Below are 27,605 nucleotides of genomic sequence, written 5' to 3' on the forward strand. Positions count from 1 at the left end.
GACTATCATACCTGAAACACACACACACACCCCGACTATCATACCTGAAACACACACACACACCCCGACTATCATACCTGAAACACACACACACACACCCCGACTATCATACCTGAAACACACACACACACACCCCGACTATCATACCTGAAACACACACACACCCCGACTATCATACCTGAAACACACACACACCCCGACTATCATACCTGAAACACACACACACCCCGACTATCATACCTGAAACACACACACACACCCCGACTATCATACCTGAAACACACACACACCCCGACTATCATACCTGAAACACACACACACACCCCGACTATCATACCTGAAACACACACACCCCGACTATCATACCTGAAACACACACACCCCGACTATCATACCTGAAACACACACACACACACCCCGACTATCATACCTGAAACACACACACACACCCCGACTATCATACCTGAAACACACACACACACCCCGACTATCATACCTGAAACACACACACACACACCCCGACTATTATACCTAAAACACACACACACACCCCGACTATCATACCTGAAACACACACACACCCCGACTATCATACCTGAAACACACACACACCCCGACTATCATACCTGAAACACACACACACACACCGACTATCATACCTGAAACACACACACACACCCCGACTATCATACCTGAAACACACACACACCCCGACGATCATACCTGAAACACACACACACACCCCGACTATCATACCTGAAACACACACACACACCCCAACTATCATACCTGAAACACACACACACACCCCGACTATCATACCTGAAACACACACACACCCCGACTATCATACCTGAAACACACACACCCCGACTATCATACCTGAAACACACACACCCCGACTATCATACCTGAAACACACACACCCCAACTATCATACCTGAAACACACACACACACACACCCCGACTATCATACCTGAAACACACCCACACACCCCGACTATCATACCTGAAACACACACACACACCCCGACTATCATACCTGAAACACACACACACACCCCGACTATCATACCTGAAACACACACACACACACCCCGACTATCATACCTGAAACACACACACACACCCCGACTATCATACCTGAAACACACACACACACCCCGACTATCATACCTGAAACACACACACTCACCCCGACTATCATACCTGAAACACACACACACACCCCGACTATCATACCTGAAACACACACACACCCGACTATCATACCTGAAACACACACACACACCCCGACTATCATACCTGAAACACACACACACCCCGACTATCATACCTGAAACACACACACCCCGACAATCATACCTGAAACACACACACACCCCGACTATCATACCTGAAACACACACACACACCCCGACTATCATACCTGAAACACACACACCCCGACTATCATACCTGAAACACACACACCCCGACTATCATACCTGAAACACACACACCCCGACTATCATACCTGAAACACACACACCCCAACTATCATACCTGAAACACACACACACACCCCGACTATCATACCTGAAACGCACACACACCCCGACTATCATACCTGAAACACACACACCCCAACTATCATACCTGAAACACACACACACCCAACTATCATACCTGAAACACACACACACACCCCGACTATCATACCTGAAACACACATACCCCGACTATCATACCTGAAACACACACACACACCCCGACTATCATACCTGAAACACACACACACACCCCGACTATCATACCTGAAACACACACACACACCCCGACTATCATACCTGAAACACACACACACACCCCGACTATCATACCTGAAACACACACACACACCCCGACTATCATACCTGAAACACACACACACCCGACTATCATACCTGAAACACACACACACACCCCGACTATCATACCTGAAACACACACACCCCGACTATCATACCTGAAACACACACACACCCCGACTATCATACCTGAATTACACACACCCCAACTATTATACCTGAAACACACACACACAACTATCATACCTGAAACACACACACACACCCCGACTATCATACCTGAAACACACACACCCCGACTATCATACCTGAAACACACACACCCCGACTATCATACCTGAAACACACACACCCCGACTATCATACCTGAAACACACACACCCCAACTATCATACCTGAAACACACACACACACCCCGACTATCATACCTGAAACACACACACACACCCCGACTATCATACCTGAAACACACACACACCCCGACTATCATACCTGAAACACACACACCCCAACTATCATACCTGAAACACACACACACACCCCGACTATCATACCTGAAACACACACACCCCGACTATCATACCTGAAACACACACACACACCCCGACTATCATACCTGAAACACACACACACACCCCGACTATCATACCTGAAACACACACACACACCCCGACTATCATACCTGAAACACACACACCCCAACTATCATACCTGAAACACACACACACACACCCCGACTATCATACCTGAAACACACACACCCCGACTATCATACCTGAAACACACACACACACCCCGACTATCATACCTGAAACACACACACCCCAACTATCATACCTGAAACACACACACACACCCCGACTATCATACCTGAAACACACACACCCCGACTATCATACCTGAAACACACACACACACACACGACTATCATACCTGAAACACACACACACACACACACACCCCGACTATCATACCTGAAACACACACACACACACCCCGACTATCATACCTGAAACACACACACACACACACACCCCGACTATCATACCTGAAACACACACACACACCCCGACTATCATACCTGAAACACACACACACACACACACCCCGACTATCATACCTGAAACACACACACACACCCTGACTATCATACCTGAAACACACACACACACCCCGACTATCATACCTGAAACACACACCCCGACTATCATACCTGAAACACACACACACCCCGACTATCATACCTGAAACGCACACACACACCCAACTATCATACCTGAAACACACACACACACACACACACACACACCTGTTATCATACCTGAAACACACATACACACACCCCGACTATCATACCTGAAACACACACACACACCCCGACTATCATACCTGAAACACACACACCCCAACTATCATACCTGAAACACACACACACACCCCGACTATCATACCTGAAACACACACACCCCAACTATCATACCTGAAACACACACACACACCCCGACTATCATACCTGAAACACACACACACACCCCGACTATCATACCTGAAACACACACACCCCGACTATCATACCTGAAACACACACACACACACACCCCGACTATCATACCTGAAACACACACACACACCCCGACTATCATACCTGAAACACACACACACCCCGACTATCATACCTGAAACACACACACACACCCCGACTATCATACCTGAAACACACACACCCCGACTATCATACCTGAAACACACACACACACACCCCGACTATCATACCTGAAACACACACACACACCCCGACTATCATACCTGAAACACACACACACACCCCGACTATCATACCTGAAACACACACACACACCCCGACTATCATACCTGAAACACACACACCCCGACTATCATACCTGAAACACACACACACACCCCGACTATCATACCTGAAACACACACACCCCAACTATCATACCTGAAACACACACACACCCCGACTATCATACCTGAAACACACACACCCCGACTATCATACCTGAAACACACACACACACCCCGACTATCATACCTGAAACACACACACCCCAACTATCATACCTGAAACACACACACACACCCCGACTATCATACCTGAAACACACACACCCCAACTATCATACCTGAAACACACACACACCCCGACTATCATACCTGAAACACACACACCCCGACTATCATACCTGAAACACACACACCCCGACTATCATACCTGAAACACACACACCCCGACTATCATACCTGAAACACACACACCCCAACTATCATACCTGAAACACACACACACACCCCGACTATCATACCTGAAACACACACCCCAACTATCATACCTGAAACACACACACACACCCCGACTATCATACCTGAAACACACACACACCCCGACTATCATACCTGAAACACACACACCCCAACTATCATACCTGAAACACACACACCCCAACTATCATACCTGAAACACACACACCCCAACTATCATACCTGAAACACACACACACACCCCGACTATCATACCTGAAACACACACACCCCAACTATCATACCTGAAACACACACACCCCAACTATCATACCTGAAACACACACACCCCAACTATCATACCTGAAACACACACACACACCCCGACTATCATACCTGAAACACACACACCCCAACTATCATACCTGAAACACACACACACCCCGACTATCATACCTGAAACACACACACCCCGACTATCATACCTGAAACACACACACACACCCCAACTATCATACCTGAAACACACACACACACCCCGACTATCATACCTGAAACACACACACCCCGACTATCATACCTGAAACACACACACACACCCCGACTATCATACCTGAAACACACACACACCCCGACTATCATACCTGAAACACACACACACACCCCGACAATCATACCTGAAACACACACACACACACCCCGACTATCATACCTGAAACACACACACACACCCCGACTATCATACCTGAAACACACACACACACCCCGACTATCATACCTGAAACACACACACACACCGACTATCATACCTGAAACACACACACACACCCCGACTATCATACCTGAAACACACACACACACACCCCGACTATCATACCTGAAACACACACACACACCCCGACTATCATACCTGAAACACACACACACCCCGACTATCATACCTGAAACACACACACCCCAACTATCATACCTGAAACACACACCCCCCAACTATCATACCTGAAACACACACACCCCAACTATCATACCTGAAACACACACACACACCCCGACTATCATACCTGAAACACACACACACCCCGACTATCATACCTGAAACACACACACCCCAACTATCATACCTGAAACACACACACCCCAACTATCATACCTGAAACACACACACCCCAACTATCATACCTGAAACACACACACACACCCCGACTATCATACCTGAAACACACACACCCCAACTATCATACCTGAAACACACACACACCCCGACTATCATACCTGAAACACACACACCCCGACTATCATACCTGAAACACACACACACACCCCAACTATCATACCTGAAACACACACACACACCCCGACTATCATACCTGAAACACACACACACACCCCGACTATCATACCTGAAACACACACACACCCGACTATCATACCTGAAACACACACACACACCCCGACTATCATACCTGAAACACACACACCCCGACTATCATACCTGAAACACACACACACCCCGACTATCATACCTGAATTACACACACCCCAACTATTATACCTGAAACACACACACACAACTATCATACCTGAAACACACACACACACCCCGACTATCATACCTGAAACACACACACCCCGACTATCATACCTGAAACACACACACCCCGACTATCATACCTGAAACACACACACCCCGACTATCATACCTGAAACACACACACCCCAACTATCATACCTGAAACACACACACACACCCCGACTATCATACCTGAAACACACACACACACCCCGACTATCATACCTGAAACACACACACACCCCGACTATCATACCTGAAACACACACACCCCAACTATCATACCTGAAACACACACACACACCCCGACTATCATACCTGAAACACACACACCCCGACTATCATACCTGAAACACACACACACACCCCGACTATCATACCTGAAACACACACACACACCCCGACTATCATACCTGAAACACACACACACACCTCGACTATCATACCTGAAACACACACACCCCAACTATCATACCTGAAACACACACACACACACCCCGACTATCATACCTGAAACACACACACCCCGACTATCATACCTGAAACACACACACACACCCCGACTATCATACCTGAAACACACACACCCCAACTATCATACCTGAAACACACACACACACCCCGACTATCATACCTGAAACACACACACACACACGACTATCATACCTGAAACACACACACACACACACACACCCCGACTATCATACCTGAAACACACACACACACACACACACCCCGACTATCATACCTGAAACACACACACACACACCCCGACTATCATACCTGAAACACACACACACACCCCGACTATCATACCTGAAACACACACACACACACACACACCCCGACTATCATACCTGAAACACACACACACACCCTGACTATCATACCTGAAACACACACACACACCCCGACTATCATACCTGAAACACACACCCCGACTATCATACCTGAAACACACACACACCCCGACTATCATACCTGAAACACACACACACACCCAACTATCATACCTGAAACACACACACACACACACACACACACACACACCTGTTATCATACCTGAAACACACATACACACACCCCGACTATCATACCTGAAACACACACACACACCCCGACTATCATACCTGAAACACACACACCCCAACTATCATACCTGAAACACACACACACACCCCGACTATCATACCTGAAACACACACACCCCAACTATCATACCTGAAACACACACACACACCCCGACTATCATACCTGAAACACACACACACACCCCGACTATCATACCTGAAACACACACACACACCCCGACTATCATACCTGAAACACACACACACACACCCCGACTATCATACCTGAAACACACACACACACCCCGACTATCATACCTGAAACACACACACACACCCCGACTATCATACCTGAAACACACACACACACCCCGACTATCATACCTGAAACACACACACACACACCCCGACTATCATACCTGAAACACACACACACCCCGACTATCATACCTGAAACACACACACACACACCCCGACTATCATACCTGAAACACACACACACACACCCCGACTATCATACCTGAAACACACCCCCCCCGACTATCATACCTGAAACACACACACACACACCCCGACTATCATACCTGAAACACACACACACACACACACCCCGACTATCATACAGTGGTGCTTGAAAGTTTGTGAACCCTTTAGAATTTTCTATATTTCTGCATAAATATGATCTAAAACATCATCAGATTTTCACACAAGTCCTAAAAGTAGATAAAGAGAACCCAGTTAAACAAATGAGACAAAAATATTATACTTGGTCATTTATTTATTGAGGAAAATGATCCAATATTACATATCTGTGAGTGGCAAAAGTATGTGAACCTTTGCTTTCAGTATCTGGTGTGACCCCCTTGTGCAGCAATAACTGCAACTAAACGTTTGCGGTAACTGTTGATCAGTCCTGCACACCGGCTTGGAGGAATTTTAGCCCGTTCCTCCGTACAGAACAGCTTCAACTCTGGGATGTTGGTGGGTTTCCTCACATGAACTGCTCGCTTCAGGTCCTTCCACAACATTTCGATTGGATTAAGGTCAGGACTTTGACTTGGCCATTCCAAAACATTAACTGTATTCTTGTTTAATCATTCTTTGGTAGAACGACTTGTGTGCTTAAGTTCGTTGTCTTGCTGCATGACCCACCTTCTCTTGAGATTCAGTTCATGGACAGATGTCCTGACATTTTCCTTTAGAATTCACTGGTATAATTCAGAATTCATTGTTCCATCAATGATGGCAAGCCGTCCTGGCCCAGATGCAACAAAACAGGCCCAAACCATGATACTACCACCACCATGTTTCACAGATGGGATAAGGTTATTATGCTGGAATGCAGTGTTTTCCGTTCTCCAAAAATGAGGCTTCTCATTTCAACCAAAATGTTCTATTTTGGTCTCATCCGTCCACAGAACATTTTTCCAACAGCCTTCTGGCTTGTCCACATGATATTTAGCAAACTGCAGATGAGCAGCAATGTTCTTTTTGGAGAGCAGTGGCTTTCTCCTTGCAACCCTGCCATGCACACCATTGTTGTTCAGTGTTCTCCTGATGGTGGACTCATGAACATTAACATTAGCCAATGTGAGAGAGGCCTTCAGTTGCTTAGAAGTTACCCTGGGGTCCTTTGTGACCTCGCTGACTATTACACACCTTGCTCTTGGAGTGATCTTTGTTGGTCGACCACTCCTGGGGAGGGTAACAATGGTCTTGAATTTCCTCCATTTGTATACAATCTGTCTGACTGTGGATTGGTGGAGTTCAAACTCTTTAGAGATTGTTTTGTAACCTTTTCCAGCCTGATGAGCATCAACAAATGCTGTTTCTGAGGTCCTCAGAAATCTCCTTTGTTCGTGCCATGATACACTTCCACAAACATGTGTTGTGAAGATCAGACTTTGATAGATCCCTGTTCTTTAAATAAAACAGGGTGCCCACTCACACCTGATTGTCATCCCATTGATTGAAAACACCTGACTCTAATTTCACCTTCAAATTAACTGCTAATCCTAGAGGTTCACATACTTTTGCCACTCACAGATATGTAATATTGGATCATTTTCCTCAATAAATAAATGACCAAGTATAATATTTTTTGTCTCATTTGTTTAACTGGGTTCTCTTTATCTACTTTTAGGACTTGTGTGAAAATCTGATGATGTTTTAGGTCATATTTATGCAGAAATATAGAAAATTCTAAAGGGTTCACAAACTTTCAAGCACCACTGTACCTGAAACACACACACCCCAACTATCATACCTGAAACACACACACACACACACACACACACACCCCGACTATCATACCTGAAACACACACACGCGCGTGCACACATTATCCTACCTGAAACACACACACAAACCTTAAATACACACAGACACAAACACGTTATCATACCTAAAAAACACACACACGTTATCAAACCTGAAACACACACACACACCTAACTCTAGCGTTATCCATCTAATGCTCAAGTGCACAGACACATTTCTGCAATGGTCAAGTCTGAAAGTGAGACAGGACAAATGCGCTGTCTTCTATGAGAGACGTAGCGGAGGAAACTGCTGGTATTCATCTAAATCCGATAAATTGCCTTTATTCACAATTCAGCAGAGACCTATACAAGTTTATTCACGTCATGAAACATACACATATCTTGGCCATAAATTTAATATAGCAGGAAATTGGGATGCGCAACTTTCGGAGCTCATTAATGAGTAAACAAACAGACTGGATCTAATTGACTGTAGTCCATTACCGACCTTAATGAAGATTCAGGCTATAGGTGAAATGGCCTCGGCCAAAATTCACCATTTATTTGCAAATATCCATATTCCACAAAAATCACTCACAGAACTAAATAATAAGACTGTACAACTGGTGAGGAAGTGGTTAGGGTTGGACACGCACTCAACCCGAGAAGTCATATTTCAATCTCGAAAGGAGGGTGGTTTGGGGGTCCCTAATATTGAGTGGGTATACACCACCACCAGAATTGGACATTTACTTAACATGCTTAACAACAGTGACCCAACAGTCCGAGAGCTGGCTCGTGCCTCACTAATAAATCATCTCCAAAAGCGGAAAGTCCCATTTGCGCAAGAAGGTGAATCGCAGTTCCTCGGCTTTCAACTGAAAGATAATGGAAAATTTAATATCAAGGCGGTGGGGTTTGGTGTGCGGTCTGACCGGCTCAATTTAAATGATCTTTGCCTTCGGACTGGGATTAACATGAAGTGGGCAAGACCAGGCAGCGAAACAGTCGCACTTAAAGACACCATTAATGACCCGCTCATCTACCCCCGCGTAATGCATGAGGTGAATGGCATGCAATATGAACTGCCGACGAAAGGTGCGAGAGCAGCGATCATGAAAATGAAGCGCTGTCATAGTGCACAGCGTTGGAAAAATCTAAGGTTGCAGGGAAAATTGGCGTCTTTGTCATTTGCCGACCCAGCGTTTCCCACAGACCAGGTAGCAAGTTGTGGTGCTCCACTGTGCCGCTGAGGGAATCGTGCGCGGTGGTGTCGTGGCGGTCGGTGAAGTCGGTCATTGGGGTGTATAATGCAAAGTGTTTACAGCAGGCGGTGTTCAAACACACAGTATTTTTCTTCAGAGTCACCTGCTGGGACTATTTTAAAGCTACAAGAAGCATTTGAGATTGAACTGAATAATCTAAATTCTTTTAAGTTCTTTAAGAGAAGACAGCTAAAACAATTTTTCCCAGAACCCTGCCTGGTTTCATTCCTCGACCCAACTTTACATTACAGCGCAGGCCATTAGTTTGCTGGGCTTGAGGTTGGTGGAAAACCTGTCTTTTAAATTTATGAAAATTACTCACCAACATTGAAGTTAAAGTTTAGTTTTTACTAGAGATGCACCGATTGCAATTTTTTGGGCCGATTCCAATTTCCGATGGAGTGTGACCTGCTGATACTGATTTTGGCCAATTCCGATTTCATTTTTTCAAACCACTTCACAGCACACACAAAGACTATTTTCTTTTTATCTTTTCTTTAATAGAACATTCTGCCAGATTTTCAGTAATACATTTTCAACACCTCAAAAGGTTGAAAACAAACAAAAAGACATTGTTCTTTGTAAAATCTTTCTTCATGTTTGGTATTAACATATTAATTCCTGAAATAGGAAATTCACACAAACATTTTTTTCTTTTCCCATCCAATATCTGGCACAAAAACAACTTCCCCCTCATATATTATTTGCCCACTGCTATGGAACACACTTTCATAAGCCTGTTTAGATCTGAAAACTTCTGCCTTATAGAGCAACCCATTTCTTCATTCAGTATCAAAATACAAAAATAATTTCCAGTCATATTTATACCATAGCCATTCTATCATCTTTGTCAAATGTGTATTTGTAGAGTAATTTCCAATGGAATCAAGTGCAGCCAAGGTTGTAAAACAAACAAAAAGACTTTTTTCTCTCTCTCTTTGTACAAACCTAACTAGATGTTTGGTAGTAAGCTAACGTATTAATTCCTGTAATGGGAAATTCACACAACCACAAACGTTTCTTCTTTTCACATCCAATATCTGGCACAAAAAAAATTCACTATATTTGGATATCCAAATATAGTGAATTTTTGTTTTTTGTTAACGGCGCGCACGCCGGAGCTCGTTAGGCGCGCAGGACTGACACTGTTCTGCGCAAGCGCAACACAATCGCACTAGAAAGCATGTTCAAGCTGCCAGTGTAGCTGCAGTCTTTTTAGTTGCGAATTACGAGTATTTCCACTTTCATCTCTATGTGATACACAAGTTTTGATCGGCAGAAAATCGGCATATTTTAATTTTGCCCGGCCGGTCGCCGGTCATGGCCGATCACGTGAAAATCGGCCGATTCCGATCGGCAGCCAGTCAATCAGTGCATCTCTGGTTTTGACCTTAGTTTTTTGCCTTTTTGGTGGCAATCTTTCAATCATTCTTTAGCTGACATTCAAGGAATAAATTGCAAAAAACAAGCTGCAGGTTTTTATTTTAAATATTGAACTCAACACTTACCTCAACCAATACTAAAATGAAATAAATAGTACAATGTAACAACAAAATAATAAAATAAAATTTCATAATTAGACATAAGAAACCACTTAAGGTAACACCAAGGCAACTAACAATAATGAAAAAGCATTACCCTAATTGGTGCAAAGCCTGCATGCCCTATCAGAACATTTAATTCTGCGTGGCTTCCTGAAAAAAAAAACTCCAGTGCCCTATCGGAAGGGAAGTCATCGCTGAAGCGGGATAATGCAATAAGGCCGGTTCCTCGCGTCAAGCTGCTGCTGTCTGCATCAAAATTGGTTTATAGCCTGACTCAGGGATGTCTGTTTCCTGTAAGCCAAGAAGGCTATGATAAAGCTCATCACGAGCACGACGTAGGCTACCTTTTAAAATAAGGGGTCGGAAGGCGAATCGGAAAGGCTGCGTTATTTTTAATTAGCCTAACAGGCCTACTTGCAGTCCGGGTGTATGCACACCGGCAGGCCTGTGTACACGCCTCTCCGTCTCTCTCTCTCTCTGTGTGTGTGCGCGCGCGTGAACAAGAAGAAAGAGCACTATGAATGAACAGAACGATACACAACGGAATATTTTTTTTTTCAAAATCGCGAGTCTGTGTGGCGATAGGAATCCATTGTGTGGCGCTGCACAACACAGTGGTCTATGTATGGGAAACCCTGCGACCATTCCCTGTCCCATTCCATATTTTCAAACAACTCTCTTGGTGAAGACATCCTCACATTTACAGTTAAGGCCCGTATTCAAGTCCTGCCTACAAGATCCAATCTGGCCACTTGGTACCCATCCAGCTACAATCCGCAATGCATTCTTCACCCTGCCACTCTTGAAAATGAGACCACTGCACATGTCTTGAATAGATGTTGCTTTTACAAAGGCCTTTACATTTCAAGGCATGACAGACTAGTGGACCTGGTGTCGCAATGTATTACAGATCTATTAGAAAGGACAACACGAATATACAAACATTCTGTGGTCCAAATGAACTGGTTTAATAACAACATTGCAAACAATAACATTTTTCACAACATTCCAAATACTCCAGATATCACAATCATAGATGTGAATTTTAAAACTGTAACTGTTATTGAAATAGGATGTTGTTTCGATTGATATATGGATATTTGTTTTAACTCTAAATGGCTGAAGTATCAGCCACTTGTTGACAGGATAACAAACTTGGGTTTTCAATGCAAAGTAATTGTACTTGTGATTGGGAGTCTTGGACATGGGCATAAACCTGTTGTGAGAGGACGACAGTTGTGTGGACTAAGTAAGCCAAATGCAAAAAGATTGGCAAAGTTCTGCTCCATCTCTGCTATTGTTGGTAGTTTGTCCATCTGGAGACGAAGGTGTCATGTTTATCCATAAATTATTAATGATGAGTTGCACATGGCTCTCATGTTTGATCTGACCTGTTCATTTCTTTGACGTACTTCTAGCTAATGTTGGGATCTTTGATTTTTTTTTTGCCCGTGTTAAGATCCAAATAAAAGAATTAAAATGTGTGTGTTTCAGGCATGATAACGTGTGTCTGTGTGTGTGTGTGTTTCAGGTATGATAACAGGTGTGTGTGTTTCAGGTATGATAACAGGTGTGTGTGTGTGTTTCAGGTATGATAGCAAGTGTGTGTGTGTGTGTGTTTCAGGTATGACAGCAGGTGTGTGTGTGTGTTTCAGGTATGACAGCAGGTGTGTGTGTTTCAGGTATGATAGCAGGTGTGTGTGTTTCAGGTATGATAGCAGGTGTGTGTGTGTTTCAGGTATGATAACAGGTGTGTGTGTGTTTCAGGTATGATAACAGGTGTGTGTGTGTTTCAGGTATGATAACAGGTGTGTGTGTGTGTGTGTGTGTGTTTCAGGCATGATAACAGGTGTCTGTGTGTGTGTATGTGTGTGTGTGTTTCAGGTATGATAGCAGGTGTGTGTGTTTCAGGTATGATAACAGGTGTCTGTGTGTGTGTATGTGTGTGTGTGTTTCAGGTATGATAACAGGTGTGTGTGTGTTTCAGGTATGATAACAGGTGTGTGTGTGTGTGTGTGTGTGTTTCAGGCATGATAACAGGTGTCTGTGTGTGTGTATGTGTGTTTCAGGTATGATAGCAGGTGTGTGTGTTTCAGGTATGATAACAGGTGCGTGTGTGTTTCAGGTATGATAACAGGTGTGTGTGTGTGTGTTTCAGGCATGATAACAGGTGTCTGTGTGTGTGTATGTGTGTGTGTGTTTCAGGTATGATAGCAGGTGTGTGTGTTTCAGGTATGATAACAGGTGTGTGTGTGTGTTTCAGGTATGATAACAGGTGTGTGTGTGTTTCAGGTATGATAACAGGTGTGTGTGTGTGTGTGTTTCAGGCATGATAACAGGTGTCTGTGTGTGTGTGTATGTGTTTCAGGTATGATAGCAGGTGTGTGTGTGTGTGTGTTTCAGGTATGATAACAGGTGTGTGTGTGTTTCAGGTATGATAACAGGTGTGTGTGTGTTTCAGGTATGATAACAGGTGTGTGTGTGTGTGTGTGTGTGTGTGTTTCAGGCATGATAACAGGTGTCTGTGTGTGTGTATGTGTGTGTGTGTTTCAGGTATGATAGCAGGTGTGTGTGTTTCAGGCATGATAACAGGTGTCTGTGTGTGTGTATGTGTGTGTGTGTTTCAGGTATGATAACAGGTGTGTGTGTGTTTCAGGTATGATAACAGGTGTGTGTGTGTGTGTGTGTGTGTTTCAGGCATGATAACAGGTGTCTGTGTGTGTGTATGTGTGTTTCAGGTATGATAGCAGGTGTGTGTGTTTCAGGTATGATAACAGGTGCGTGTGTGTTTCAGGTATGATAACAGGTGTGTGTGTGTGTGTTTCAGGCATGATAACAGGTGTCTGTGTGTGTGTATGTGTGTGTGTGTTTCAGGTATGATAGCAGGTGTGTGTGTTTCAGGTATGATAACAGGTGTGTGTGTGTGTGTGTTTCAGGTATGATAACAGGTGTGTGTGTGTTTCAGGTATGATAACAGGTGTGTGTGTGTGTGTGTTTCAGGCATGATAACAGGTGTCTGTGTGTGTGTGTATGTGTTTCAGGTATGATAGCAGGTGTGTGTGTGTGTGTGTTTCAGGTATGATAACAGGTGTGTGTGTGTGTGTGTTTCAGGTATGAAAGCAGGTGTGTGTGTGTTTCAGGTATGATAACAGGTGTCTGTGTATGTGTGTGTGTGTTTCAGGTATGATAGCAGGTGTGTGTGTTTCAGGTATGATAGCAGGTGTGTGTGTGTTTCAGGTATGATAGCAGGTGTGTGTGTGTTTCAGGCATGATAACAGGTGTCTGTGTGTGTGTATGTGTGTGTGTGTTTCAGGCATGATAACAGGTGTCTGTGTATGTGTGTGTGTGTTTCAGGTATGATAACAGGTGTGTGTGTTTCAGGTATGATAGCAGGTGTGTGTGTTTCAGGTATGATAACAGGTGTGTGTGTTTCAGGTATGATAGCAGGTGTGTGTGTGTTTCAGGTATGATAACAGGTGTGTGTGTTTCAGGTATGATAACAGGTGTGTGTGTTTCAGGTATGATAACAGGTGTGTGTGTGTGTTTCAGGTATGATAGCAGGTGTGTGTGTTTCAGGTATGATAACAGGTGTGTGTGTTTCAGGTATGATAGCAGGTGTGTGTGTTTCAGGTATGATAACGTGTGTGTGTTTCAGGTATGATAGCAGGTGTGTGTGTTTCAGGTATGATAACAGGTGTGTGTGTTTCAGGTATGATAGCAGGTGTATGTGTGTTTCAGGTATGATAGCAGGTGTGTGTGTGTGTGTGTGTTTCAGGCATGATAACAGGTGTCTGTGTGTGTGTATGTGTGTGTGTGTTTCAGGTATGATAGCAGGTGTGTGTGTGTGTGTGTTTCAGGCATGATAACAGGTGTCTGTGTGTGTGTTTCAGGCATGATAGCAGGTGTCTGTGTATGTGTGTGTGTGTTTCAGGTATGATAACAGGTGTGTGTGTTTCAGGTATGATAGCAGGTGTGTGTGTTTCAGGTATGATAACAGGTGTGTGTGTGTTTCAGGTATGATAGCAGGTGTGTGTGTGTGTGTGTGTGTTTCAGGCATGATAACAGGTGTCTGTGTGTGTATGTGTGTGTGTGTTTCAGGCATAACAGGTGTCTGTGTATGTGTGTTTCAGGTATGATAACAGGTGTGTGTGTTTCAGGTATGATAACAGGTGTGTGTGTTTCAGGTATGATAGCAGGTGTGTGTGTGTTTCAGGTATGATAGCAGGTGTGTGTGGGTGTGTGTTTCAGGCATGATAACAGGTGTCTGTGTGTGTGTATGTGTGTGTGTGTTTCAGGCATGATAACAGGTGTCTGTGTATGTGTATGTGTGTTTCAGGTATGATAACAGGTGTGTGTGTTTCAGGTATGATAACAGGTGTGTGTGTTTCAGGTATGATAGCAGGTGTGTGTGTGTTTCAGGCATGATAACAGGTGTGTGTGTGTTTCAGGCATGATAACAGGTGTGTGTGTGTTTCAGGTATGATAACAGGTGTGTGTGTTTCAGGTATGATAGCAGGTGTGTGTGTGTTTCAGGTATGATAACAGGTGTGTGTGTTTCAGGTATGATAACAGGTGTGTGTGTGTTTCAGGTATGATAGCAGGTGTGTGTGTTTCAGGTATGATAACAGGTGTGTGTGTTTCACGTATGATAGCAGGTGTGTGTGTTTCAGGTATGATAGCAGGTGTGTGTGTTTCAGGTATGATAACAGGTGTGTGTGTGTTTCAGGTATGATAGCAGGTGTGTGTGTTTCAGGTATGATAGCAGGTGTGTGTGTGTTTCAGGCATGATAACAGGTGTGTGTGTGTGTGTGTGTTTCAGGTATGATAACAGGTGTGTGTGTGTGTGTGTTTCAGGCATGATAACAGGTGTGTGTGTGTTTCAGGCATGATAACAGGTGTGTGTGTGTGTGTTTCAGGCATGATAACAGGTGTGTGTGTGTGTGTTTCAGGCATGATAACAGGTGTGTGTGTGTGTGTGTGTTTCAGGCATGATAACAGGTGTGTGTGTGTGTGTTTCAGGCATGATAACAGGTGTGTGTGTGTGTGTGTGTTTCAGGCATGATAACAGGTGTGTGTGTGTTTCAGGCATGATAACAGGTGTGTGTGTGTGTGTGTGTGTGTGTGTGTTTCAGGTATGATAACAGGTGTGTGTGTGTGTGTTTCAGGCATGATAACAGGTGTGTGTGTGTGTGTGTGTTTCAGGTATGATAACAGGTGTGTGTGTGTGTGTTTCAGGTATGATAACAGGTGTGTGTGTGTGTGTGTTTCAGGCATGATAACAGGTGTGTGTGTGTTTCAGGCATGATAACAGGTGTGTGTGTTTCAGGTATGATAACAGGTGTGTGTGTGTTTCAGGTATGATAGCAGGTGTGTGTGTTTCAGGTATGATAACAGGTGTGTGTGTTTCAGGTATGATAGCAGGTGTGTGTGTTTCAGGTATGATAGCAGGTGTGTGTGTGTTTCAGGCATGATAACAGGTGTGTGTGTGTTTCAGGCATGATAACAGGTGTGTGTGTTTGTGCGCTACCTTGGTGTCTGTCCTCTACGCAATGCTTCCTTCTTGAGCAACTCTAATCTGTGATTGGTGCAGAAACAGTAGTAGGCGTGGCCTGATTCTATCAGAGACGTCGCAGCAGCAGAATACAAACTCAAACGTTCAGACTGGACATACGGGCCATACACACCACCTCTTGATACACTCTCATCAGGGGGAATACCTACACACACACACGCAGGACTGGTTACTGATCAGTGGAGTGATTATCAGCATGTCAGTGATGTTGGTGTGATCACGCTACAGTGTTCTTCTATTGTCGATATGGTGATGTCAGTAACATTGACCCATCATCATGGTGATGTTATACCCGCCCACTCGAGCGTGTGCTCGATGTCCTGTGCTGCCCCGTGGATTATGCGTGATTGATCGGTGTCCTCCAGCCTCAGGATAAACGTCCCACCATGCTGCTTCGCAAACAGGAAGTTATAGAGCGCCGTCCGCAACCCACCCAGGTGGAGGAACCCTAACACACACACACACAGAGGAGTGTTCATGCTGGATGGGTCTGAAACTGCTCCATCTGAGTGTTCAGAGTGGAATGCTCCAGCTCTTCAGTGTTTTCCACATTATTAGAGTTTTGACTTTGAGGGTGAAAAACATTTTATCAATAAAACAGATTTAATAAATGATTGATTAACCTCTGATCTTTCATATAATCTTTAAATCACAGTGAGTGTGTTACCAGTGGGACTCGGGGCGAATCGAACCCGGACCTCTCTCTCGGCTACACACACAGTTCCGGTGCGAGTATCTCTGAGCCCAGACACACTTCCGGTGCGAGTATCTCTGAGCCCAGACACACTTCCGGTGCCAGACGCACTCCGGCTCGGGTTCTTCATTCTTACATTCTTATTATTATAAAACCGCGCACTGAAACCGGGGATCCGACCCAACACCATCTCTCTCTCTCACACACACACAGCGGAAATGACGTTTCATAATAAACGGGTCCACATTTCATAATAAAAGTGCTCTGATTCACACCAGTTTCATCCATTTATTGTATTAACTTCAGTTCATATTAATTTTATCTGGAACCTCTTGTGTTCTCCACAGCAGGGTTGAGTTCCACTCAGAAGGTGTTGATTAATTCTCTCTCACAGCACCTCTGACAGTAGCACTGGTTTCAATTCATAATAAACCAATGAAAAGGTGTGTAATCATTGAGATGGTGAAGGACATGTCTCCGCTCTTATCGTCTCTGTAAGGAGTCTCCAGTGTGAGCGCTGTGTAACGGCCAGAGGTGAATCTGGAACTTTAAGGTTTCCGACGTCTTCAGCACAGAGGAGTTTACACTCCTTTACAGTTTCTCAGGAACATGCGGATTTACTTCAGGAGAGAGAATAAAGAGTGTCTGGTGAGGGAACGACTGTTTATAGCTGCTATAACATCAGTGACAACAGGAACTAACTCATTTCACTGATGTTCTACATGAAATCCAACTATAATAAAGAAAATGTGTAATTGCTGGCAGAGTGATCTGGTATAAAAGGAATAAAACACTTGGGGACATACTGTTGTAGGAAAATAATCGATGGAGTCGATAACAGTCTCTCTCAGGTTCATTGTTCCTCTCTCACCAGCTCTTTCTGGTTTCCTGGCTCAGGAAGTTCCCAGGTTCTCCACATGGTGGTGCTGTCCACTGTTCTCACCAGTGTGTTATAGTGGGTCAGCTGTACACTCCTCCTGTTTCCTTCTGCTCTGCCCTGGACACGGCCGTGATCACTGCATCATTCCTGACCTGTGTGTGTGTGTGTGTGTGTGTGTGAGATCCTTTTTGTAGTTATTGACTGGCCAGAGCTGAACGACCTGTGCAACAGAATGGAGGTCAAGCTGAAATGGACAAGGGAAAACATACTGTCCCAAGCAGGGTCATTTGACACAGTAGTCATAGACCCGTCCATATCTGTGGAAGCCACCATCTGTTACAATGGATCACAACACACATTACAGAATTTAACAGCAAGGAGAACCCTCCTCAACAGCAAGCAGCTATTAATAAAACAGCACTGGACAGGATTGAGAATGCAGGGAAAGTTGGCAGTCCTTGACTTTGCCGACCACACTGTCTCACACTCCATCTACAGGAACGCTGCTGTGGGGAGGACATTCTCTGTTTTATTATTAAGGCTAGACTGCAGGTGTTGCCAACAAAATACACCCTGGCATTGTGGTATCCTGAACATCACCAGCCACACTGCCTGATGCATGCTGACCATGACGTGTAGTTGGAGTCAGTCGCACATGTTGCGAATGGTTGCAGCGTGTATAAACCACTCTATACTGCACGTCATGGTCGCATTGTGGACCTCATCGGCAGTGCTGTTGAGCCACTCTTCCCAAGTATGCACAAACATTCACGCTTGACGGTGGAGTGGTTCGGCAGCACTGAGGATGTGTTTGGTACTATCCCCAACACCCCTGACATTGTACTTCAGGACATGAATAGAAAGCAGGCAGTAGTAGTTGAAGTAGGATGTGTTTTTGATACATATATATTATGGACATGGCCTTTTATGGCAAAATGGCCAAATATCAGTCCCTAGTTGCAGCTATTACCAGCCTTGGCTATTCCTGCACACTCATCGTCCTGATATTTGGTAGTTTGGGGCACGTACATAAATGAACAGTGAGTGGGTTAAGACTGGCAGGGCTTTCCAGAGTAAAATCTAAACAACTGGCGAAGTTCTGCTCGATATCAGCTGTAATAGGCAGCCTTGCAGTGTGGCGTAGGCGATGCTTTTTATACCCTTGAGGTAAACCTTGATAATATTTGAATCCTGTATATGTTAATTTTTAATAGTGGGTTCAAATAAAAGTATTCAAGTGTGTGTGTGTGTGTGTGTGTGTGTGAGATCCTTTTTGTAGTTATTGTGTAATCTGGAGTCCATTTCAGCTTCAGGAGTCAGAAAAATCCATATGTTTCAGGTTTCGAACTAGTAAACCATGGACAAACACAAGGACCAGTCTCTTCTGTTCCTCGCTGCTGAGGCCAAAGAGTTACACACACCTCCATCATGACCCTCACCTCCATCATGACCTTCACCTCCATCGCGACCTTCACCTCCATTGCGACCTTCACCTCCATCACAGCCTTCACCTCCATCGTGACCTTCACCTCCATCACAGCCTTCACCTCCATCACAGCCTTCACCTCCATTGTGACCTTCACCTCCATCGCAACCTTCACCTCCATCACAGCCTTCACCTCCATCGCGACCTTCACCTCCATCGCGACCTTCACCTCCACCACAACCTTCACCTCCACCGTGACCTTCACCTCCATCACAGCCTTCACCTCCATCACAGCCTTCACCTCCATCACGACCTTCACCTCCATCACAGCCTTCACCTCCATCACGACCTTCACCTCCATCGCGACCTTCACCTCCATCGCGACCTTCACCTCCACCGTGACCTTCACCTTCATCACAGCCTTCACCTCCATCGCAACCTTCACCTCCACCGTGACCTTCACCTCCATCACGACCTTCACCTCCATCACGACATTCAAACTCAGTTTTTTACACCTTCACACATCTCATGTTTCTTTACATTTCCTGTGTTTTGTTAAGGAGATCAGGTTTTCAGTGGATCAAAAGTTTAAATACACTGTCAGTGTTTGGTGTCGTTGCTTTTGAGCTGCTTGAACTTGAACGAAGCTCTTGTTGTAGTTTTCCACAAGTTTCTCACGACTCTGTTGGACTCGTAGCTGGTTCCTCCTGACAGAGCTGCTGTAAATCAGTCAGGCTCATGGTCCTCTTCAGTCACACACACACACACACACACACACACACACACACACACACACTGTGGGATCCAGCTCAGGGCGTTGTGATGATCACTCCACTCAAGGGTTTGTGGAGGATCATTGTTCTGCTGGAAGAACCTGGTGTGACCGAGGTCTAACTTTCTGCCTGATTTCCTGAGGTGTTGCTTCAGTGTTTATAGATAAACCTCCTCCTTCATAAATCCATCTCTTTCCTGAAGTACAGCCATCCCTTTTCCTGTAAAACCTCCCCACAACATGATGCTGCCACCACCATGCTTCACAGCTGGGACAATGTTCTTCAGATTAAAACCTTCACCTGTTTGTCCTTCATACAGAGCTCTGATCTTTTATTTCCTCTGATCAGAGAACTCTCCTCCAACAGGCTGCTGATCACCTCCATACTATAGCCGGGCTTTTTTATGATGGTCTTGGAGGAGTGACTTCTTTCTTGTGTGACAGTCTTTCAGGCCAAGGTGATGGAAGACTATACTGTGCTACCTGATGCCTCCATTCTTTTCACCAGCTCCTTTGTTATTGTCTTTAGTAGAAACTTTTGGACCAAAGTTAATTCTTCACTGGGAGTTCATTTGTACTTCTTTCCTGAATGATGTAGTGTCTGTTTGCTCCCAGGATTTTTTATATTTGCATACAGATGTTTATACAGATGCTCGTGGTACCTTCAGTTGTTTGCTCTGAGAGAGGAACAGGACTTATGCAGATCCATCATCTATTTCCTGAGGTCTTGGCTGAGTATCTTGGGTATTAAGTGCAAAAAGGCACTGCTTCTAAAGTTTGGCCTTTTTACAGTCAGGTCCTTTAATTAATGCTTAATTATGACACATGGCCAATCAGAAGCTTCTAAAAGTCATTACAACAGTTTCTGGAAACTTCCAGACTGTTTAAAGAATACACCGTCTGTAACGTTTGACCCACTGGAATTCTGAAAAAGTGAATTAAAGCTGAAATATGTCTGTGTTTAATCGATTGTTTTAAAATCACCTCAGATATGAAGAAAGTAGACGCCGTCATTAACATGCGAAAGAAATGGATATTAACATGAACTGTGTGGAGTTAAAAATATCTTTAGCCGAGGTGTACGTAAAGATTTTTCCTCAGTTCTATGTTTTTTATTTGCTTCTTTATCTACACTGATGACACTCTGTATATTTAATGACCTGTTGATCTAAAGTTCAACACTTCAGTTTGATTTCTGCATAATTATTTAATAATTATTCTCCGAAGGCGAGGTGAATATGGGGGAATAATGAGGGAGATGAGGTTGAGGTTATTATTCCCTGATATTCAGTGAGCCTGAGGCAGATAACTGTTTTAGTATAAATACACAGGTGATTATTTTAAAAAATTATTTATTTCAAACTTCAGAAGCTTCATGTAAATGTAATAACTTTGCAGCGCAGACTCGTGTCACTGATCTACACCGAGTCATATACAATATTTTGTTTTGAAATCAATAAAATAAATCACAATCCCACTTCCCTTTGGATAGTTTTAGACCAAACTTTGGAGCATCTTTAGTGCTTTTAGGAACAAGTCAAGTTTATGATGTTCCTGTTGACAAACTAAACAAATAAATAAATACAGAAACACACTGAGAGAAACAACTCATAAATATATTTTATTCTTTTTTTACTTTAAATAAAACTATGGGAATTTATCTCTAGAATTTATTAATTCTACACCACACACACACAGACAGAGTCAACGTGTCATATGGAGTTATGTCTCGTGTGTGTGTGTGTGTGTGTACTCAGTAATGGAGGCGCCACAGCTCTTTAAGAATCAAAGGAAAGGGGCGGAGTCAGGGAGGAAGTCTCTACCTGAAAATACAGGTGTGCACCACAATCAAAGCCCAACTCACTAAAATACTGACTCGCTCCTTTAAACATAGGGCGCCACATCCAGGCTGTGTGTGTGTGTGTGTGTGTGTGTGTGTGCGTGCGCTGGTAGGATTTGTGGATTTCCAGTACAGAGGAAATGCTGCATTGAGCAGCTGTGTGTTTGGGAATTTAAGGAGAGGAAGTTAGCATTAGTGTTAGCCAGTAGTGCTAACCCTGTGAATAATGCGATGTGAAGTAGCTTCAGAAAATTATGTTACAGCAGAGACTTAGCACACACACACACACACACACACACACTAATGAAAGTCAACTTTTTAAAGTTAATTTAGACTCGTGATCACATCCTGCGAATCTCTCCCAGTTACTAACACACTTTATTAGTATCATTAAATTAATTAATTAAATTCACTCAGTCCTCAACGAGTGGTTTGTCCCAGTCAGGATGGCGGCGGCTCCGGAGTCATTACTGGGAATCCTGGGTGTGAGGAAGGTACACACTCCATCACAGCACACCGTTTTACTCACACACACACAGACTGAAGACGTGCACGTGTCAGTGAACCCCAAAGGATCAGATAGAATGGTCTGATCTGATAACAGGTGTGTGTGTGTGATGGTCTGATCTGATTACAGGTGTGTGTGTGTGTGTGTGTGATGGTCTGATCTGATTACAGGTGTGTGTGTGTGTGTGTGTGTGTGTGTGTGTGTGTGTGTGTGATGGTCGATCTGATAACAGGTGTGTGTGTGTGATGGTCTGATCTGATTACAGGTGTGTGTGTGATGGTCTGATCTGATTACAGGTGTGTGTGTGATGGTCTGATCTGATAACAGGTGTGTGTGTGATGGCCTGATCTGATAACAGGTGTGTGTGTGATGGTCTGATCTGATAACAGGTGTGTGTGTGATGGTCTGATCTGATTACAGGTGTGTGTGTGATGGCCTGATCTGATAACAGGTGTGTGTGTGATGGTCTGATCTGATTACAGGTGTGTGTGAGATGGTCTGATCTGATAACAGGTGTGTGTGAGATGGTCTGATCTGATAACAGGTGTGTGTGTGATGGCCTGATCTGATAACAGGTGTGTGTGTGATGGCCTGATCTGATTACAGGTGTGTGTGTGATGGTCTGATCTGATAACAGGTGTGTGTGTGATGGTCTGATCTGATAACAGGTGTGTGTGTGATGGCCTGATCTGATTACAGGTGTGTGTGTGTGATGGTCTGATCTGATTACAGGTGTGTGTGAGATGGTCTGATCTGATAACAGGTGTGTGTGTGATGGCCTGATCTGATTACAGGTGTGTGTGTGATGGTCTGATCTGATAACAGGTGTGTGTGTGATGGCCTGATCTGATTACAGGTGTGTGTGTGATGGTCTGATCTGATAACAGGTGTGTGTGAGATGGCCTGATCTGATTACAGGTGTGTGTGTGATGGTCTGATCTGATAACAGGTGTGTGTGTGATGGTCTGATCTGATAACAGGTGTGTGTGTGATGGCCTGATCTGATTACAGGTGTGTGTGTGATGGCCTGATCTGATTACAGGTGTGTGTGAGATGGTCTGATCTGATAACAGGTGTGTGTGTGATGGTCTGATCTGATAACAGGTGTGTGTGTGATGGCCTGATCTGATTACAGGTGTGTGTGTGATGGCCTGATCTGATTACAGGTGTGTGTGAGATGGTCTGATCTGATAACAGGTGTGTGTGAGATGGCCTGATCTGATAACAGGTGTGTGTGTGATGGTCTGATCTGATAACAGGTGTGTGTGAGATGGTCTGATCTGATTACAGGTGTGTGTGTGATGGTCTGATCTGATTACAGGTGTGTGTGTGTGTGTGTGATGGTCTGATCTGATAACAGGTGTGTGTGTGTGAGATGGTCTGATCTGATTACAGGTGTGTGTGTGTGTGTGTGTGTGTGTGTGTGTATGATGGTTGATCTGATAACAGGTGTGTGTGTGTGTGTGTGTGTGTGTGTGTGTGTGTGTGTGTGATGGTCTGATCTGATAACAGGTGTGTGTGTGTGTGTGTGTGTGTGTGTGTGTGTGTGTGTGATGGTTTGATCTGATCACAGGTGTGTGTGTGTGTGTGTGTGTGTGTGTGTGTGTGTGTGTGTGTGTGTGAGATGGTCTATCTGATTACAGGTGTGACTCAAACACTGCAGTTAGACTCACGGCTTTAATGTTTTCGGTTACAGCTGTTAAAGTTTTACATTTTAAAGATTAAAAATAATTTTAAAGTCAAGTCAACTTTATTGTCAAATATGCTCTACATGCTCGACATACAGCACAGATGAAATTTCAGTCCTCTCTGACCCACGGTGCAAACAGGCAATGCAATAAATACAAATAGAATAATTGAAATAAACAATATAACAGTATAAACACTCTAGATAAGAAAATAATATTAAGATTAATCACATCACTGCTCCTGTTACAGAGAGTAAACGCCTACTCAGTGACCTCACACATTTATTATTATTATTATTATTATTATTATTATTATGATGTACAGGTAAAGAGACAGCAGACAGATTCAGTGAGGTCCAAAAGTCTGAGTCCATGCTGAAAATCTGACATTTTGTTTTTCATCTAAAATCAGAAATAAACGGGGCGGCACGGTGGTGTAGTGGTTAGCGCTGTCGCCTCACAGCAAGAAGGTCCGGGTTCGAGCCCCGTGGCTGGCGAGGGCCTTTCTGTGCGGAGTTTGCATGTTCTCCCCGTGTCCGCGTGGGTTTCCTCCGGGTGCTCCGGTTTCCCCCACAGTCCAAAGACATGCAGGTTAGGTTAACTGGTGACTCTAAATTGAGCGTAGGTGTGAATGTGAGTGTGAATGGTTGTCTGTGTCTATGTGTCAGCCCTGTGATGACCTGGCGACTTGTCCAGGGTGAACCCCGCCTTTCACCCGTAGTCAGCTGGGATAGGCTCCAGCTCGCCTGCGACCCTGTAGAACAGGATAAAGCAGCTACAGATAATGAGATGAGATGAGATGAGAAATAAACAGAAAATTTTAGAATTTTTAAATATTTAACTTAAAGAAAATAAAATGTTGAATATCTTTAATGTTGAAGATTCTGCACTATTTCTATTTAATTATGATATTGATGTTAACTGCTTCGTACAAAAGGTCGGATTTTCCTCATGTCTAATCTTTTCTAATGAAGCATGAGATCAGATGACATTCTGATGGATCTGATCTCAAAGGGATCGTAATGGACATGAGGACAGATACTTAGATAAATAAACAGACAGACAGACAGAAGGGTATATAGATAGTGCCTATTATATCTGTATAGATACAATATCGACACTATGGATATGTGTGTGTTATTATGGGATGTCAAATAAAGCCATGTGGGCGAGTGTGAGACAGCGAGCAAATTAAAGCTAAACGCTGATCTCACTCACAAAGGAAACACGTCTACTGCAAACACATCATAATGCCTGTTTGCATAGTGTGTGTGTGTGTGAGAGAGAGAGACAGACAGACAGAGAGAGAGAGAGAGAGAGAGAGAGAGACAGACAGACAGACAGACAGACAGACAGACAGACAGGCAGAAAATTGTTGAGATGGCAGAAAGACAGATGAAATTGTTTCCTGTCTGTCTCAGCTGTGTGAGGTTTTCATCTGACAAGTTGAGACAAGAGTAAAGCCTTGTGTGTGTGTGTGTGTGTGTGTGTGTGTGTGTGTGTGTGTGTGTGTGTGTGTGCTAGAGATCACAGACGTCTCCTCTCTGATGAGTGAAGGCGAGAAACTGACTGAATATCAACACTCAAGTTTGTCTCACTTCACACCTCTCTCTCTGTCTCTCTCTCTCTCCATCTCTCTCTCTCTCCATCTCTCTCTCTCTCCATCTCTCTCTCTCTCTCTCTCTCTCTCTCTGCTCATTGTTCTCAAGGTTCAGTACTCATTAATAAAACAGACTAATCCCGTCATGTTCCTGAGTAACTCTAGAGAAGTGTAAACTCCTCTGTGCTGCAGATGTTCCAGCTTCCCCTCTGACTGTTACACAGCGCTCACACTGTAGACTCCTTCCAGAGACGTTACACACACACACATTTCTCCTGACAGAGAACTTCACCGTACTGATAATTACACATTACTGCAGAAAAGAAAACATATTCAAGCGAGAGCATTAAAATAAACCTGTAATTTTCAGCTGCACTCCTGTCAGAGCTGCTGTTCGAGGAAATTAATCAACACTAAACAGTTTTCAGTGTATGATATAGGATGTACAGATGATGGAGTCCTGCAGGACGTGGAGCTGCGATCTTACTGTCCTCAGCTGTCCAGCAGCTTGTGGGAAGATATTTGGAGTCTGTTAAATTCTAATTTAATTTTTATAATAAAATGTCTGCAGGGGATTTGACTAGTTTCAATCAGGTTTATTCAACAGAACGTCCTCAGAAGTTATGGGTGATGCCTCCTCTTCTGCAGTCCCTCTATTCTGTGGTGTTCCCCAGGACTCCATCCTCGGCCCCTTATTGTTTTATATCTATGTGCTGCCACTCGGGTGTTCTGGATGACGTACTGGGTGTAATATTTTACACTGAACTTTCATCGGAAAAACAGATTAGTCCAGTTGTGCAGTCACATTTACATCAATGATATC

At 44.1% G+C, this 27,605-nt stretch overlaps 1 protein-coding gene across 2 annotated transcripts in view; it reads right to left on the reverse strand.

Annotated features, from left to right (window-relative positions):
- The window catches only part of ears2 (glutamyl-tRNA synthetase 2, mitochondrial), a 24,202-nt gene extending 5,931 nt beyond the window's left edge, over nt 1–18,271 (reverse strand). The window contains exons 1-4 of one of the 2 annotated variants that reach the window (XM_060899364.1): nt 18,123–18,271; nt 18,042–18,089; nt 17,667–17,822; nt 17,330–17,519 (exon numbers count right to left, since the gene is read on the reverse strand). In XM_060899364.1, coding sequence (XP_060755347.1) covers nt 17,330–17,519; nt 17,667–17,822; nt 18,042–18,089; nt 18,123–18,258 — 530 coding nt within the window. In that variant the 5' untranslated portion in view covers nt 18,259–18,271. Of the gene's footprint in view, nt 1–17,329; nt 17,520–17,666; nt 17,823–18,041 lie in introns of both variants that reach the window. The other variant, XM_060899363.1, reaches the window with a different exon arrangement.
- Between the last annotated feature and the right edge of the window lie 9,334 nt (nt 18,272–27,605).

This window comes from Neoarius graeffei, chromosome 18 (genome assembly GCF_027579695.1).
Source record: "Neoarius graeffei isolate fNeoGra1 chromosome 18, fNeoGra1.pri, whole genome shotgun sequence".
NCBI classification, from domain to species: domain Eukaryota; kingdom Metazoa; phylum Chordata; class Actinopteri; order Siluriformes; family Ariidae; genus Neoarius; species Neoarius graeffei.